General features: G+C 40.0%; 1 protein-coding gene across 1 annotated transcript; it reads left to right on the top strand.

Moving 5' to 3' along the window:
- Nucleotides 1–881: 881 nt before the first annotated feature.
- FBXL2 (F-box and leucine rich repeat protein 2) lies at nucleotides 882–14,790 on the top strand (the record flags this gene model as incomplete). The annotated part of the gene is made up of 10 exons (XM_080611189.1): nucleotides 882–906; nucleotides 974–1,088; nucleotides 1,400–1,526; nucleotides 1,722–1,796; nucleotides 3,964–4,094; nucleotides 7,818–7,878; nucleotides 9,284–9,328; nucleotides 9,618–9,674; nucleotides 13,581–13,793; nucleotides 14,683–14,790. The coding sequence occupies 10 exons, from the start codon at nucleotides 882–884 to the stop codon at nucleotides 14,788–14,790; spliced, it is 957 nt and encodes a 318-aa protein (XP_080467315.1).
- Nucleotides 14,791–17,239: the final 2,449 nt, after the last annotated feature.

Here is a 17,239-nt window from a genome sequence, read left to right as displayed (position 1 = left end):
TACCAGCTGAGTGTGTAGTTGGATCTGTTAACTACGGCAGGCCTCCAGACAAAACTGGTTTTGTGTGTTTCCTCCACCCCTGCCAATAAAATCCATGCAGTTGGAGAAAACATGGGCATAAAACCAGTGTTCTGAAATGCAATGCAGCTGTAAATATTACTCTGCAGAGATGAAAAGAAAGTTTGTGTGTTTCTCCTGGGTAATTAGTATAATGATACATACAGGCTTTTAGCAGTATAATAGCTCCAATCATCCTTATAGTTCATACTCAGTAGTGCACACAGATGCATTTTAATTTTTAAGATCATAAATAACTAATTTGCAATCCACAGGGCTTTCCATTGGTAGTTTGATAGGCTTAGGTCCCACTTCTGCATAGTATAAGTTACATTCGTTTTCATTTGATGTGGGAGCAGGCTTCTACAAAGACCTGCAAAGACTTCAGTAATGAGATGTGCAAAAACTCTTCTCAGCAGCTTAATATTTAACTGATGTGATATTTAAACCTTTCTGTTCATGCCCTTAATGGTTTTAGTTAAGGCATTTGAAGCAAATCAGTTTTGGCTTATATATCACAGAGATAAACACCTTGCTCAAGTGGTATTTGAGAGATGGACAGCACTTGGTTTCAGGAGTTATCTAAGTCAGAAACTTATATTAACAAAAGGAAAAAGCAAGAGGCAGCCGTATTAGAGGTGTACTTTGTAATTACTCTGTGGCTTGAAGATGAAGCTTTTTGACTGAGGTGGAAGGCGGTAGGGGACATGAGCGCACTCTAGTGACTGTATTACAACTTGTGAGTTATATATTAACTCCAGCTTCTTGTTGCTGTTTTAGGACCTTTGCACAGAACTGTAGAAACATCGAACACTTAAATCTAAATGGGTGCACAAAAATCACTGACAGGTAAGTCAAAGTGGTTTTTTGTTTGATGGGAAAATTTGGAAGAAGAAGTAGCTGAAGATATTTTTAGTGTGTCTGCTGTTTTGCAGCACGTGTTACAGTCTTAGCAGATTCTGTTCCAAGCTGAAACATCTGGATCTGACATCTTGTGTAGCCATCACAAACAGCTCTTTGAAAGGCTTAAGGTAAGAAAATTCAGTGTTCTGTATTAAAGAAAAGCATTGAAAGAGCTGTTCAACATTTAATAAAGTTTTAAAAAAAAATCACTGCTGAACCTTAATAATGTGTATCAGCACTGACCGTATTCTGTATCTAGGACTTCTTGGGTGTAGACTGCAATGTTTGTGTGTGGTCTTTTCTCATGACTTTTCTGTGGAGGCCTGGCGCAGTCCACTGGCTATCATTAATTCCTAACAGTGTGTTTAATTTGGGTTTCCCACTGTTATGACTATTTGAAGGCTGGATTTAACTTTATGTATTTTTTTAATTCTCCCAGTGAGGGTTGCAGAAATCTGGAACATTTGAATCTTTCCTGGTGTGATCAGATTACGAAGGATGGTATTGAAGCACTGGTGAAAGGGTGTAGTGGACTAAAAGCTCTATTTCTTAGAGGTTGCACACAGGTACATAACTGCTTGGGTGATCCTTTAGGAATAAAATTTTATTTTGGGTTTTTGAAATCTCCATGAATTAAAAAGTACCATTTTTGTTATAGTCTTTTGTTCAATGTTACAAAATGTGTATGTTCTTTGGGCTGCTTTGCTGTGCTTTTAATTTCTTGTTTCTTTTCCTATGTCCCGTTTAATTGCTGAACAAAGTTAGAAGATGAAGCATTGAAACACATTCAAAATCACTGTCATGAACTGGTGATCCTGAATTTGCAATCCTGTACGGTATGTATTTGGAGCTTCAAAAGATACATTCTCTAAGAATCATAAACCATTTTTGGATGCTAATGAATTGATCTGCTACATACTTGAATAACTCAAATATTATATCCCTGCACTTTACAGAATTCTGTGTGGAAATCTTAACCTTGGGGATCTTAAATGAGCTGGCTTTTTCTACAGCTGAGTGTAGATTTGGAGTGATGGGTTATGTTTTTTTCCCCCTCATTATGTCTTTTAACAAGCTCCAGAGTAAGAATTAACTGCATTCATTCAAATCTCATGAGCTGTGTATATGCTAAACCATGCGGTTTCACAGATGTAAATCTTGTTCTCCCATCCGTTAAGGTCAAACATTTTGATCTGTTCATAATTTTAAGGTTTCTAATGCAGCGGAAGACATATTGTGGGCTACATAATTGAGAGTAAAATGTATTGGCATCAACTGAAGATTATTCAGAACTGTCTGTGTATCAGGAGAAGGGCATGCTTTCTCAGTGGAAGAACACATGCTTGCAATGGCTTAGAAGCATGCTTCCAGGAGCAGCCAGGGTCTTTATGATTAAAGGTCTAGCACTGATATTTACACAGTGGATCTCCTTGTGCTTTAGATGATCCAAACTTTAATTCTAGTGGCTCTGTTTTGTGGACCTTGTAAAATGCCAGGCCAGCAGCTATGAAATGAACTGATATTAACTCTGGAAAATGCACATCTGATTGATAGGTGCATTCTTCAGCGAAAGGTCGTAGAAAATGGGGACTTGCGGACATTTTTGTGCTTTTTTTTTCTCTCCCAAGAGAGATGTAGGCATTGAATGACAATCAATTTCAGAATGGAAAATTTTCGTATATAACTTGAGGATTTTGATCATCTCCAACAGCAGCATAAAATTTACATAGCCGTTACCTCCAACATAGTTCCTGTTCGCAGTAACAGTGTCAGGAGCATCTCCCAAAAAACCAAGATAGTTCTAGAAAATAATGTTTTTTGGGAGTCAAATCCAGAAATACCTGATTGATGTTGGACTTTTCTTACCTGTGTATGATGCAGATCCTTCTAGATCCACAAAAAGATGACAAGACTTCTAGTTTTCTGTCTAGAATAATTTCTATTTGACACAACAAATTGCAAATACAAACTTCTGATACGAAAAAGTGCTGGTTTGGGGGAGGGGGCATAAGGTGATCTCAGATCCTGTTTCCATCTGTGAAAGGTGGTATTTGTGGTAACAGCCTCAGAAATATGCTCAAGTAGTATTACTGTACCTAGATGTGTGGCTTATAAAAAGAATTTGTATTTTCAGTTCAAAATAGAGTAGAGGTCTTTGTTGTTATTGGAAGAATAAAGGTAAACCAGGAAAGAAAATTACCTGTTTCACTGTGAAGGATTAGTCATTCAGTAGAAAAAGTAAATTCTTGGAGTTAGGAGTGGGAGAATACTTTTTCCAGAATAGAAGACCTGTAAACAAAACAATATTTGCACACATACACCCTCAGTAACCCAATTCCTGTTGCTGTTTTGTGTGCAGCTGCACTGGGGATATTTCTTCTAGTTCCTGTGTCCAAATTTAAGAGTTACTTTTCTTTTTTTCCCAGAATATGTAGGACAGAACAATTTCGCAAAATGAAAGCCCCTCTTTTCAGTTAAATCTTTCAGCTGAAGATAGCTTTTGCTTTGAAAATTACACAGAGATGAAGGATTTTTACCCTTGGGTCCTACTGCTGTCTAGCTTCAAGCTCTTTTGCACTGTTCCTGAGCTTACACTGCCTCTGAAACAAAAGACCTGCACTCTACAAACGTATAAGCAAGCTATTTAACACAATGACAATTACAATTAAATATAAATAATTTCAAAAATGAGTGAAAATTATGAAGCAAAAGCATAGTGAAAGAGAAAGCCAACAACAAATAAGTCTCCCTCTGTGCTTCAGACTGCCTTTGAGCACTACTTGAGATCTGTGGAAAAACACAAAGATTAGTAGGAATTGTCTTTTGATTGCTTTCAGTGTTATCAATGAACATGGTTTCATGATGGTATTTTTTGGTTGAAAATCCACAGGTTGCCATGATTATATACAGTGTGACACCACCAGTTCAGTTAATATGACTTGATTTTTATTCTTAGCTGGTTATTTGATAACAGAGTAACTTCATCCTTCTTCTGTGTTGCAGCAAATTTCAGATGAAGGCATTGTAAAAATCTGTAGAGGATGCCACAGACTTCAATCACTCTGTGTTTCAGGCTGTAGCAACCTGACAGATGCTTCTCTCACAGCACTTGGTCTGAACTGTCCGAGGCTGAAGTGAGTATGTCGTGAGTATGTCATGTTCTTACGGGCCTGGTCTAAGAAATTCACTTCTGAAGATAATCCGCTGATACCCACAGGTTTGATCTAGCTTTGTGTTGCTTTGCATTGCCTTTGCAATCAAAACATCAAGTTAGAAGTACCAGCTGAATAGAAACTTGAGGGCTGGTCCTCTGTAGCTATCATATTAATGTAGTCTACTGTATACTGAAAAACAGATTTCATAGATAACAAATAAGACATGATGAACCGAGCAGTTCAATTCTGTGCTTCTAGCTAAGTATTTAGGTACTAATTACAAGCCAGAAGAAAACAAGATGTAAAGCCCATTATTTGTTTTAAAGGTGAAACTATCTGTAGTTGTGTCTTGTGATGTTTGTACTCTGATGTGGTTTTATGCAGCCATTTGTCTTGCAAAAAAAAGCTAAATCATATCTGAATATATTTAAAGACTTTGTGGGGTTTTACTGTGGTTTTAGTATGCTCTGCAGTATATCCTGGCATTCTTCAATTCTGATATGGAGTGCGCTAAAGTCTGATGTTTATGGCATATATTTTGAGCAATAAGGGCTTATCAGTTAAAAAGAATGTTAACTTTTACATTGGTGTTATTTGTGCTGACATGTAGGTTGTAGTGGCATTCTCAGAAGAGGAGTCAGCTTCAGCTTTAATAAGAAAGCTCAGTCATGCAGCAGTTGTAGAGACATAATGCTTCTTGTGAGGTCTGATTTCACTGTAAATTAAATCAGAAGATTTTTAGATTACACTAAATTGCCATTTCTGACAGGAATGTGCAGGAGTCAGAGTTGTTATACTTCAATCACAGATAAATGGAGGGAAGTGTAGATCATAAAAATTAGGGGAAGCAGGTGTTCAGTATACTGACACGCAGTGTTCATTTAGCTGATTGACTGAAGAGGAGCTTTTGCTATTGTAGGAAACCTGTCCTTAAGACAATTCCAGAGTGACAGTCCCTTTCACATAACAGTTCATACTTAACTAGAGCTTATGTGTGCCAGTGTTAGGGGCTTAGGAGTCTTCTGACACGTTTAATTGTGTTCCTGAGAAAGCTGTGCTGCCACTCTGGGTCTCTTCCCACGAATTTCTCTCGTTCTCTCAATTCACAGCTTGGATTGGAAATAGGAGTTCTAAAGTGCTATTAGTTGTGCAGTTCTTTCCAGTACAACTGCACCAGGAACCGGTTTGACTTTGGTAGGTAAACTGTTAGCTCCTGTCTGTGCCACGAGGGGGAAGGCGTCTGCCGTTCTCTGTCGTGAGGAACAGTGTAGGGCAAGAGAGACCCTTTGTAGTGATTGCTGCAGAGGAGTGCATGATGGAAGGACAGATGGTAGAGCTGTTTACATCTAGACTTTTGGGATCGTGTAAGGAAAGTACTTCATAAAAAATGACGTTGCCATCAAAGGGAAATGTAATTTCACACTTGTTCATACCTTCTGAATATGTCGGTGTTGAGTCTGAAAGAAAACTCTGCTGCTTCTGTTAGAAGCTTTTGTTTCTGTTTTTTGTACTGTGCTACTCTCACTTCACTTCAGGGTATGGGAGCCCTGCTTTCCATGATACCAGTGTTCTGCAGCTGTTACCACTCACAATTATGTCTCCTTGGAAAAAAAATACTAAGCTTGACCAACTTCCTTCAGCTGCTTTTTCCCCTGCATCAGGATGCAGCTGCCCCCTCATCTCTCTTTGTACCTGCTCATTTTAAGCACTTGGTATCCTATTTTTTCTGATTTTTAGCACTTTCAAATGTAAAAACACTGGTAAGAGTTTTGGTGAGGCTTATGGAGAAAAGCACCTATGAAGGTCTTTGTCTAGGTGGGGCTGTGAAAATTAGGATCCTCTTCCTTTAACTCCATCAATGTTATCTCCCACCTGCTGCTAATTCAGTAGGGATAGGGAGGTGCTGTGTGTGGAGACATTCCAGGTGTACCCACATCTTAAAAGTGCTGCTGGGAGGTCTGTCTTGGAGATCGCTGCTTTATGAGAGTGATGAATCTGCTCTTGGTGATCATTTTGCCTCATCAGCTCCCATTCTAGGTCCTTTGTCACGAATCACTGGGTAGGATATAAATGTCAGCTCTATCTGGAAAAAAAAAAAAGAGCTCTCTCTAATTAAGAACAGTCACTGAAAGCAAGAATTAGAACTTTGCCCATTTTCATGCTGAGCAATGCCTTCACACCTGTTTTTCATTTGTGAGCTTGATTGCTGCAATGTGTGTATATACAGCTTGCTCTCCCCATTTTGCTCTTCAACCTAACTGCACACCCAGGTTCAGGGTAACTAGAGCTGCTAGTCCTCTGGTTTCTTACCCCTCTGTTTCCATCTTCTTCTCAAGCAGATGTAAGTAGCATCCTTCCTATTTTGCACACTTCAAATGTCATCCCCTTCTCCCCACTTTAAAATCAGAAACGTAACGGGGTTGGGAATCAGTGGTTGTAAGTGAGGTGGGGTTGAAAGCAAGGAATCGATGAAAGGAGGTGGAAGGGTAACACGTGACCTGAGTCATATTTTGTGGTGGTGGTGGGCTTTTTCCATTCCTATTTGGTCTCATGGATAATTTTCAGAGTAGCTGAGAGTATTTTATGATAGGTTAGTAACTGCCCTTGATGGAAGGGAACAAAGTTCCCAAATGTGAGCCTGTAGAGAAAAAGGGGTGTTACAGCCATCCATTTGAGAAGCTGTACCTGTGTTGTACCTCTCTGTTGGCTGCTTTTGACTTTCCATTGTACGTTTGAATTGTGTTTAAGATGAGCACTCTGGAAGTGGCTTTCAAGGGTGTATCTTGTGAGGCTTAACCTCTGAACTCTGCTGTGCTGTTGCTTTTGGCTTGGAAAAGACTGATCCAGCAAAGCCATAGTCAAGAGTCTGTCATGGTTTAACCCAAGCTGGCACTATGCAGCCGGTTGCTCACTCCTGCTGCATGGTTTCTGCTTATTCATCCTGATTCTTACTCTACCTGCAAAGTAAAATGTATTCATTAAAAGAAAGAAAAAGATGACAATGACAAAGATGGCAAAATATTAATGGGCTGAAGGCTCGTTCTGCATATTAGTGATGGTGTTTGAGGCAGATGACCTTTCTATTTGTCAGTACTGCTTCCAGGGCCAGTGGAGAGAGTGTTAGGTTTATCTTTCCAAAACACTGTGTTATTTTTGTTAAGGTTGTGTTGGTGTTGTTCATTGGTTTTACTGTGGGCTTGGAGATTTTTTGTTCCTTGCTTTCTGGTAACTTCCTTCACTGTGCTTCATGCTCCAAGTGAATTTCTAGTAAGCAGTTTCTCAGTTTTGTGGCTTCCTAACATCCTGTGTTTATGTAAGGGGTTTCAGATGCAGGCTTCATCTGTGTTTTCTTTAACTTGGGGTTTATTCTCCCTTATCTTTCCTTTGATAACACATACAAGAACTTGAACATTTTGCTGTCCTGCTGAAACAAGGTTAAAATGCCTATAATTAGGTGTAATTCTACACTAAATGTTGAGAAGATTGAGGATTGAACTTAATCTGGTCTGTAACTATTCGAATCTTCTGATAAGCTGGATCAAAAGTCTGCCTAGTGTTTTTGAATTGCAGATCACTGAAAAATAGGTGTATATGTGTACGTTTCCTATTGAGAGCTTTAAGTTGCAGAAGACAGATTTATATCTCAAATGCATTTGCTTTACTCTCTGCTAATGTTTTCTTTAACGTTTAAAACTTTTCCAGGATTTTGGAAGCTGCAAGATGTTCACATCTTACAGATGCTGGTTTTACCCTTTTAGCACGGGTAAGGGTCGCTTCAGAAGGTTAAAGCTTGCCTTGTTTTCATTGCTGCTGAGCAGCTGTGAATTGATGTAATGCTGCTGGGAAGAAGTATGAGAAGCAGAAAAATAAAGTAGAAAGAACCCAGCAAAGGAAAGGACTAAAAAGTGTTTTTATTTCTGAATTATACTTAGAGCTGCAATTTGATCTATTTTCATAGAATCATAGAATAATTTTACCATCTATGATTGCATTTTTCACTCTTTTGTATGTTTCAATGGAATTTATTATGCTTATCATAATTCAAACCTTGTGTTATGTATTCTAGCTAAATGTCCCCTATAAAATAACACATCCCAAGGATCACTGTATAGTAGATTATTCTAAGCATACCATTAAGTTACAAAAATACTTACATTATAAACTGTAAACACTTGTGCTGTGATTCATGCTGTCAATATGTAAAGTAAGCATATTGATGATATCAAGTTCTTCAAGTTAGAGTTGTCTGCTTGCTGGTTTAAGACATCTGAACACTAAAATAATAGTTAACAGGATTTGTTTGCACTGCTGATGTTTAGTGTGAATGCAGGGGCTTTTTTCTAGCCACAGTGGTAAAACAGAGTGGTTTCTAATCATTCACCACTACAGCCTTGGGCTTTGGCAGTCACCTCAAGCTTGCCTTTGGGAGCTGCAAGTTAAACCTTTTCTTCCTATGCCTGTAAAAAATGGGCTGGGGTTTGGGCTAAGCCATAGCAGCATGTGGTCTGCTGCGAGGTCACAAGGTTATGTTATTTTCTTGAAATGAGTCATGATCAGATACTGAAAGCACTTTCAGAAGAGCTTGCTGGGGTTCTCTCAGTGTATTGGGGAAATTGCTTGCATAGATGTGAAGTGCAGCTTTCTCTCAGCCTTAAAGTGGACCATGGTTTAATATTTTCAGGATTCATTAGCAAAGCACGTTGTTTTTAATGCTGCTTTATAATGTATGATAGTGAAGAGAAATGTTCCATAGGCTTAAGTGTGTTTCAGATGAGTTTGATGCAGGTTGGTGTATGCATCTGTTTGCAGGTTGGTTATCTTTAGTGCACAGGTTGTAAGTACCGTAGGTTTGAATTGAAGTTGATTCCAAAAGGGAAGCAGGGGTGAGTCAGTACTGGTACATACTGCTCAAACCTTGCAGAGCAAGGAGGAGACATTTCACTTAGCAGGAGAAAGGCTGAAACGTAGAGGTTTGAGAGGGAGGTGGTGTGTGGCTGGTGGATATTTAATCTTTTTACCATTTTTTGTCCTTCGATGATCAGATACTTGAAGGGATTTCCTCTTGAAAGCTGTGCCATCTCCTATCACTACTCGTGTGCATGTTTTTATGTCTATATGTTGGTTTATTTCATCTTTTGTTTATCTGTTTGCTTTTTTGTTTATTTTAGAATTGCCATGAGCTGGAGAAGATGGACTTGGAAGAGTGTGTTTTGGTGAGCTTTAATATGAGAAGGAATGTTGAATGTCCAGTGTAAGAATGCAGTGCATTAGCACTGTCAGCTAGATGTGCTTTGGTTTTTATTAATAGTGCTGTGTTTATGATAGTGAATAAAAGTATTTATTGGGAAATTCTATAGAGAGAAATACTTGAAGAGTAACAGGTGATTGGGTGTTTTCCAGGAATAACAGCAGCTTCATCTGGTAGAGAAAGAGATATCTTATTTGAGGGTTGACTCTCTTGCTGTCTGTTGCTTATGGTTGGTTGGTTTCTTTCGTTTCTAGATAACTGACAGCACATTGATACAACTTTCTATACACTGTCCTAAGCTACAAGCATTGGTAAGTTTAACTCTTTGTTTGTGAATTGTAATACATTCCCCAAAACTACACACATACACAACTCCTGTTCAGTCTCTAAAGTTCCTGATGTAGTAGGATACTGTGCAAAATATACGCATTTCATAAGTATTTAAAGAAGATTACTCCTCACATATTTGCATTGTGTGATAACAAAATATTACCAAATCAATGAGTAATAACCAGAAAGCTTGTATTTTTGTGGTTAACATCCTTCATATTTGATTACTTATGGTTACTTGGATCCTTTATTAACCCTTGAAGTGTTCACTATGTTTTTCTTAGAGTACAACTTTGCCTCAAATACTGAATAAGCAAAACCACCCAGTGAAGCTAAATGTAATCTGTGTGATCACTCTGATATCAGTTTTGCATGCAGGCAGTGTTTTCCCAAGGATTGTATTTACATAGTAAGCTATGAAAGGGTTTTTTTTTTTTTGACCTAGACTTTTGAATGCAATTGGAGAAGATTGAGATGCCTTCAGTGGGGTACCCTGCTTATTTCAGAGAACTGTTTCCTAGGGAGTGCTTGCTTAGATCTTTCAAAACATCAAAACCAATTTCAGGTGACATGAATTTAGCTGTTCTTCAGACAGGGTACTCCAAAATTACCAGGCTGTTCTTACAATAGGAGCTCCTGTATTTAGGCCAGTTGTGCCATAAGGGTAGGGTTTTTTTATATACTACTACAGATCTAAGTGAAAGAGCAAGTATCTTTATAATCTGTTCTTAGATAGGATTAAAGGCAGGTTTGCTGCTTCATTAATTAAATGGTGTTATAATTAGTGTTACTCAGTGTTACTAAGGTAGCAACATGAGGAGAGATGGCTTTTGAAAAGGAGCTTGTTCACTATGTTCTATTGATGGTGGTTTTTATTTTTGCTCATTAATTGCCTGACCTCATTTCTGTACCATAATTCTTAATGTTAAGCCAAATGAGAGTTGTCAAGAGATGTGGAGCCATTTATATGGATGAGGCCTTGGGTGATAATGGTTTAGTGTGGGGTGTCCCTGCCCATGGCAGGGGGGTTGGAACTAGATGATCTCAAGGTCCTTTCCAACCCTAACTATTCTATGATTCTGTATGGGAATCTTTCTGTTCTTCTGCGATGGATATGTTCTTGTATTGTAACTGCAACCATAACCTGTATTTGCAAGAGGTCCTTTGTACCAGTTGTGCCAGTGCTGCACCGGAGGTATCATAAAACTTCATAATTTCCAAGTGTCTTTCTGAACCTGCTCTTGTTTGCTGCCTTTGTGTGTGTGTTAGCTCATGGGCAGGGAAGCATGGCACTGGTAAAACAACACAGCTTTTCTAAGGGAACAGGGAAAACTTACGTCTTGTTGATGTGATTTTTACCCTGTGTGTAGGAAGGATACATCCTCAAAGGTGTGAGTGAACAGTGATGGCTCAGAATTACAGGGAAAGAGAAAACAGACTAGCAGGTGCCAAATAACCTGCGTGAACTGATGTTACGCTTCAAATATGAAATCACTTACTGTTGATGGTTCTGCTAAATCTTGACTAGCTGTGCTTTAGCATACGTTTAGGCATATTTACAGTTCAAACGAATAGTTTGGAGTTGTAGAAATCAACTTCGAATTTGTTTCTTGGTGTTTGGAGACTCAATAGATGGTGGAAATAAGGAAAAGCACTGCTAGACCAATTATAACCAACTACTTATGGTCATCAGTATCAGAGCACTCAAATGCTCTATTACTTACTGGACTTAAGAAGTAATTTCTGTTGAAAATGTCTTAATAATTGCACATTCAGATTATCTGAGAAACTGAAATACTCATTACTGGATGTGAGAAGTCAATTGAATTCTTCAGTTAAGTGATCATATGTCACTCGCAGTATGATAGGTATTGGATTTATGCACAACATTTAGTAAGGATTAACAAAAAAACCAAAATTCTTTGGTTTGAATCCATATATTTCAAAACCTTTGAAACCTGTAAAGGTTTCAAGGAGTTGTCATTGTAAAATTCCATGTTATTAACACTTTCTGACAGGCTTATGAAGTCAGAAAGGTCAGATAACACAAAGTATGTATCATTTGGCATATTTGTTTTACAAAGTTGTATGAACTCGGCTGTACATCCTGTATTGTCCTTTCAGCACCAAACACAGTGTCTCAGGAAAGCTGATTTTATAAGCTGCTTACTTCCTGGATGGAAAACTCTTAATTAGCCAGCAGGCTGCTGCTGTAACCAACAGCTCCACAGAATCTCCTGTTCTTCCTTGAACAGCAAGTCTATTATAAATGTTCTTTAACCCTGCAGCTGCTGATTGTTTCCAGGCTGTGAGCCAAATCAAATGCTGAGAACACACACATAAAGGAAGTCAGGTGTAGGGGAGACCTGGAGTATTTAGAGAATTGATGGACTTGCAGAACATGAACAAGCTGTAAGTTAGAGCAGTGCTGACTTGCATCATTATGGGAGACAGCATGCACTGGTTGTGGTGTTGCATGGAGTCACTGCCGGCTGCTCACATGTGCAGAGTGGGTGATATTGGAGCTGCCAGGGGGCTCCCCATCAGACTCGGGGATGCTGCAGACCTCTCTCAAGCCTTTTCTCTGGTTACTTGTTCATCCTATTGAGAGAAGGAGGAAAAGCTGGGGGGCAAGTTGTTCTAAAGGAAGGGCAGGACAGACCTGTGTGTGGCAGCAGGCAGGAAATGCTTGTGACTTTAGCTGAGGTAAAATACGGGTAAGGTTGGCAATGCTCAGGCTTCCTTGTCAGCCTGAAATAAAAGAAGATAGATGTGTTGTACTGAGAGAAAGGAAGTATTGCATGTTTGATTCAGATGATTAGCAGGAGGTTTGCTTGCTCTGAGTTAAAATGTGCTTTTGGATTGTTGCAAGTGCTTCTTCAGCAGCTGCTGTCTGAAAAAACACTGGTGGCAAGGCAGGAACCAGCCCCCATTAGGCTTGGGTACAAGTATGGGCTGAGCATGAAGCAAGGATCTAGTGCAGAACCCCAGCAAGAGGACTAGAGTTCATAGATCCTGCATGTTCCTAGTGCACAAGACTTGAGAACATTCATTTCACTGGTGGCAGAGTGCTTGTTAAGCCTCCTCTGAGGAAAGTCTGTTTTCTGTTGTTGTCATCATCAGACTTCTCCAAGAGTCATGAATTTCCTGAAGGAACCAGGAAACTGCTTTACGTGGTGCTGCTGCCCGAGATGCTGCATGCAGCTTTTCCCATGCTCTTGAAATTCAAGGGAGTAAAATAACGTGCTGAAGAGGAGCAGAACTGTTTGGTTTATTATGCTGATGGCTGCAGAAAGGCCTTGCTTCTGCAGCTGTACAAGATGTTTATTACTCCTTGTACATACAGACTGAGGCACCAAGCGCTCACACGGTTTTGAAATCACTGTTTGGCAAATCAGTCCAGTTTGATTGTTCTTTATCTCCACAGACTTGCATAGGCTTGGTCCCGGTGGTATGTATGAAAATGTGGTACCTTGTGAAGCACTAACTCCTGTCAGCAGATCCTCGCCTGTTCCTGCATGTCCTTGAGCATCTCTTTAACGCTGTCTCCTGTTTTCTGGCGCAGCACATGTGCTGTTTGTGTACAGTAGCAGAGGTGCCTGACAGTAGGACCAGAATTCTCCCATTGACATAGAACAAAGGGGCCTGAGGATTTCTGCCAGTGGCCTGCGTTTTGGGGCTCTATTCATGTTGAAGCCAAGTTAAATACAAAGCACAGCCCTTTGGTGGAGCTGAGCTGTTTCTTGGTTGCTCTTCTGGATTTCAGCTCTGTACTATTTGTAACTGTTCAACCACTAGAATGAAGTAGGTTGAAGAGTTCTGATGGTTGGAGGTCAGAGTAACTTGGCCTGAGCAATGTGTTAACTGTTTGCCTCTCTCTCTTTTAGAGCTTATCTCACTGTGAATTGATCACTGATGATGGGATTCTGCATCTGAGCAACAGTACTTGTGGTCATGAGAGGCTGCAGGTCCTGGAGCTTGATAACTGTCTCCTCATCACTGATGTGACGCTGGAGCACCTGGAGAACTGCCACAACTTGGAGAGAATTGAGCTGTATGACTGCCAGCAAGTGACACGAGCTGGAATCAAGCGGATCAGAGTACGTGTTCGCTGACGTGTGCCGGTAGGAATGAGCTGCTGATGCTGCTTGAGGTTGTATGAATCCTGCACGTGTCCCAGGCAAGGGAGGATGGACACAGTGAATATTGTTCCGTTAGTTCCTCACCTCTAGGATCTAGATGGAGCTTTTCTATGAGTAGTAATAGTTGCCTGTTTGCAACTCATGACACTTTGCTGTTGGAATGATGAATGCTTTATCTTCTGCTTTCTGTATTATTATTTCAGAGACAGACTTCTGTGTTTTCTAGATTGTGTAGTGGCATTAACTCCTAAAATATAACTTAATATATAGCACCAATTGCAAAACATCTGCATGGAGATGAAGGGACTATATGGCTGTTATGCCCTTAAGTCCACACAAACCTTTCCTCCATGTACCTGCCCTGGTTTAGCCTTACTGTTATACGTGTCTGCAGCTTCATTTCCCAGATTCCTGTCCGAACACCTTTGTGATTGGAAAGCTCCCTGACAGTGACTGTTGAGGGTATATGCCCAGTTCTACTCCATGCTGCTCTCTAGGATGAGAGAAGTAGGCAATAGGGAAGACAGGATACAGTAGCTTCAGTAGCCAGCATCCTGTCTCCCCTGCAGCAGAACATGTGCCTGGGCTGATAGAGGTCTCTAGGCTGAGCCATGCCTTGTTGGTAAGGAAGTGGGAACACTGTGCAGGTGAGAGCCCAGTCATAGCATGCCTTAGCTGGATGGGACAGGAGAATTACAACAGCTTGGACAGTATCCAGTGTAGAGATGCTTCCTTTTTAGCTAACCGACTGGAGAGCCCAGGTGTTGGCAGCAGCTGAGGTATGCTGCTGCTTTTCACTAGTTATGTTTCTTTCTCTCCCATTGTAACGCAGACTTTTCACCCGCAGGCTCATCTACCTCATGTGAAAGTTCACGCTTACTTTGCTCCAGTAACTCCCCCGCCATCAGTAGGAGGGAGCGGACAGCGCCTCTGCAGATGCTGTATCATTCTCTGACAGTAAGTGCAACCACACAGCAAATCTCATTGTTGATGTTGAAGAGAACGGGACTGCAAGGCAGTGGAAGGAGTTGGTTTCCTGACAGTCCTAACAGTGGTGTTTGGTCATCCAGTTTTGTGACAAGAAAAGCATTTTTTTTCCAGGTAAACCTCTTACCATAATGTGCAGCTGTGGATTAAGTTGGTGATGCTTCAGTTTGTATTAGCAACTCCTTCCTTCTGTTGGCATGAGAACTGAAATGCTGTGTAAAACGTGCAGGCCTTTCAGCTTAGCAGTTCCTTGGTGGAAGTTCACTAAACTTGGAAGTTAATTTGCATTTGTAAGCACTACTCAGTGTGAAGTTGTGTAACCTGACATAGGGCTCAAGTCCGTCGCACCACAGAACCGAACCTGCTGTTCTGTAACATACATGACAGATTAAACACCAGGTTTAAAGACAAATCAGCTTTAGCAGATGTTGACCAAAAAACACAAGGTAATCATGAGCTCTTGCAGCCAAACAGCTTATACTTTTTCATGAGTCAGCTTTGTAGTTAATTACACAAGGGGACACAATAGGTAATGTCAAAAGGTAAGGCAGTGCCTCTAGGTAACTGTGTAAATAGAGATACTTCCCAAGTTTCTGAGCTTGGTTCAGTTAAGTTGGTGTAACACTTGCCTGTCACTGAAGCATTTTACACCCAATGCCATTGGCCTTTACAAAGGGAGAGCAACCTGCTCTGGTGGAGCTGACCGGCTGCTGCAGCCACGTGGTGCTTCCTGCAGCACTGCTCCTGCTGTCCTTAGTTACCTCTTTGGGCTGTAAGGGAAAGATGCTGCTGTTCTAGAAGAGGGTACTCATGCTTTGCTACAGCTGAAGAATGGAAACCAGGTTCAGTTATGAGAACTACAACTGGATGGAGTAAGGAATTCCAGCTGTTTGTCACACCTGGTCTTGGGGCACAGCAAGCCAGATGGGCAGATAAAGCTGTAGGCAGGAGTTGAACCAAAAACTTTGGTTTTCAAATGTAGAAAGCCAAAACTCTTCACATTTGGGTTACTTGAGAAGCTGTCAACATCTGAATTACAAGAATAGTAACATTCTATGTATTGACTCTTAAGGCCATCCTTAGTTCTTCAGTGCTAGAGGATTAGATGAACTTTTTTATCTTAAGCAACTTAATTATCCGAGAAGCTACTCAACAGTTCAGAAAGAAACCTTTTTTGTGTAAGACTGATTGGTTGTGTATGTATATTTTAAGAGTTCAGGGCCTGTATGTTTACTGAAGATTAATAGTACTGGCTTAAAAAGCAGTTGGAGAAGCTACTTCTGGATAGTACTGCAATCCTCCCCACATATTTAAAGCTACTTTTCAAAAGTGTGAGTGTGTTCCAGATAAGGACAGTAACTGGAAGCCTCAGCTTTGAGGTTAAGTTACAGGTTAGAGTGCAGCAGTACATGGATTACTACTATAAAATAAGGTGGTCAGGGCTGTTTTACACAGCAGTGGTGGAGTGTTTGTTGTTACCATCATGCTTCAAGTCCCATTAGGATAAAACCATGCTGTAACAGAGAGTTTTAAGCAGATTTTCTTCTCACCTGTACCACAAAGGTCACCAGTACCAGTATGTCAAGTTGTATTGCCCTTTGTTGGCTCATCTTTTTTCTAAGAACATAATGACCCCTGTAAGTCTATTGCATTTAAGATGTACAAACCCAAACGGAGCCTACTCTGATATAAGCCACTTAAATAAACAATCAGCTGGTGTCATTTGAATTTGTTTCAATCATTTCAAATTTCACTCAGTTTTGTATCAGAAATAGAAGATCAGTGCATGTGGGTCAGGTGTAAGATAAGCTACTGAGCTGGTTTGCTTCTGTGAGTACCTTTACCCACTGTTATCACTAGGGCAGGTTCATCTGAATCTGAACATCAGAAGCATCTCTAATAGGGAAGTAAAGGAAAAGAAAAGCACGTTTACAAAATTATTGAAAAACATTTATTATACTTAAATTGAAATGTGTACATCTCATTAAAAAACAAAAGCAATTTGCTGGTGCCATAATTTAATTCCAATTTGAAGTGAGCTGGACAAACTACTGTACAACTTCCAATGTTCTTGAAAATCAGATACTGGGATACTTTCCAATCAAGGATTTTTCCACTTTTATAAAACATTTGGATTTCAATAGGGTGGGAGCTGAAAAGACTGTGTCAGTTCAAGAAAATGCTAGGACCAAACAATACCCAAAACTTAACTTATAGGAAGAAATGTTTTAAGTACATAAAATGTTACTTTCAGTGCAGAAAAAATAAGGATAGGAAAAAACCAAACCCCTCTAGCTTGGATGAATGTAAAGTTTCAGAATGCTACAGCTTTAGGAAGCTTTTCTGCTGAAGCACTTGAGCCAGTTACAGAAGAGGGAATGGCAAAATCAAAGTTGCTTTTTTTACACGCGGTGGTG

Source organism: Psittacula echo (assembly GCF_963264785.1).
Source record: "Psittacula echo genome assembly, chromosome: 2".
In the NCBI taxonomy this organism is placed as follows: domain Eukaryota; kingdom Metazoa; phylum Chordata; class Aves; order Psittaciformes; family Psittacidae; genus Psittacula; species Psittacula echo.
Note: the sequence above shows the minus strand (reverse complement) of the source record. Positions and strands in the feature narration are given on the sequence as shown.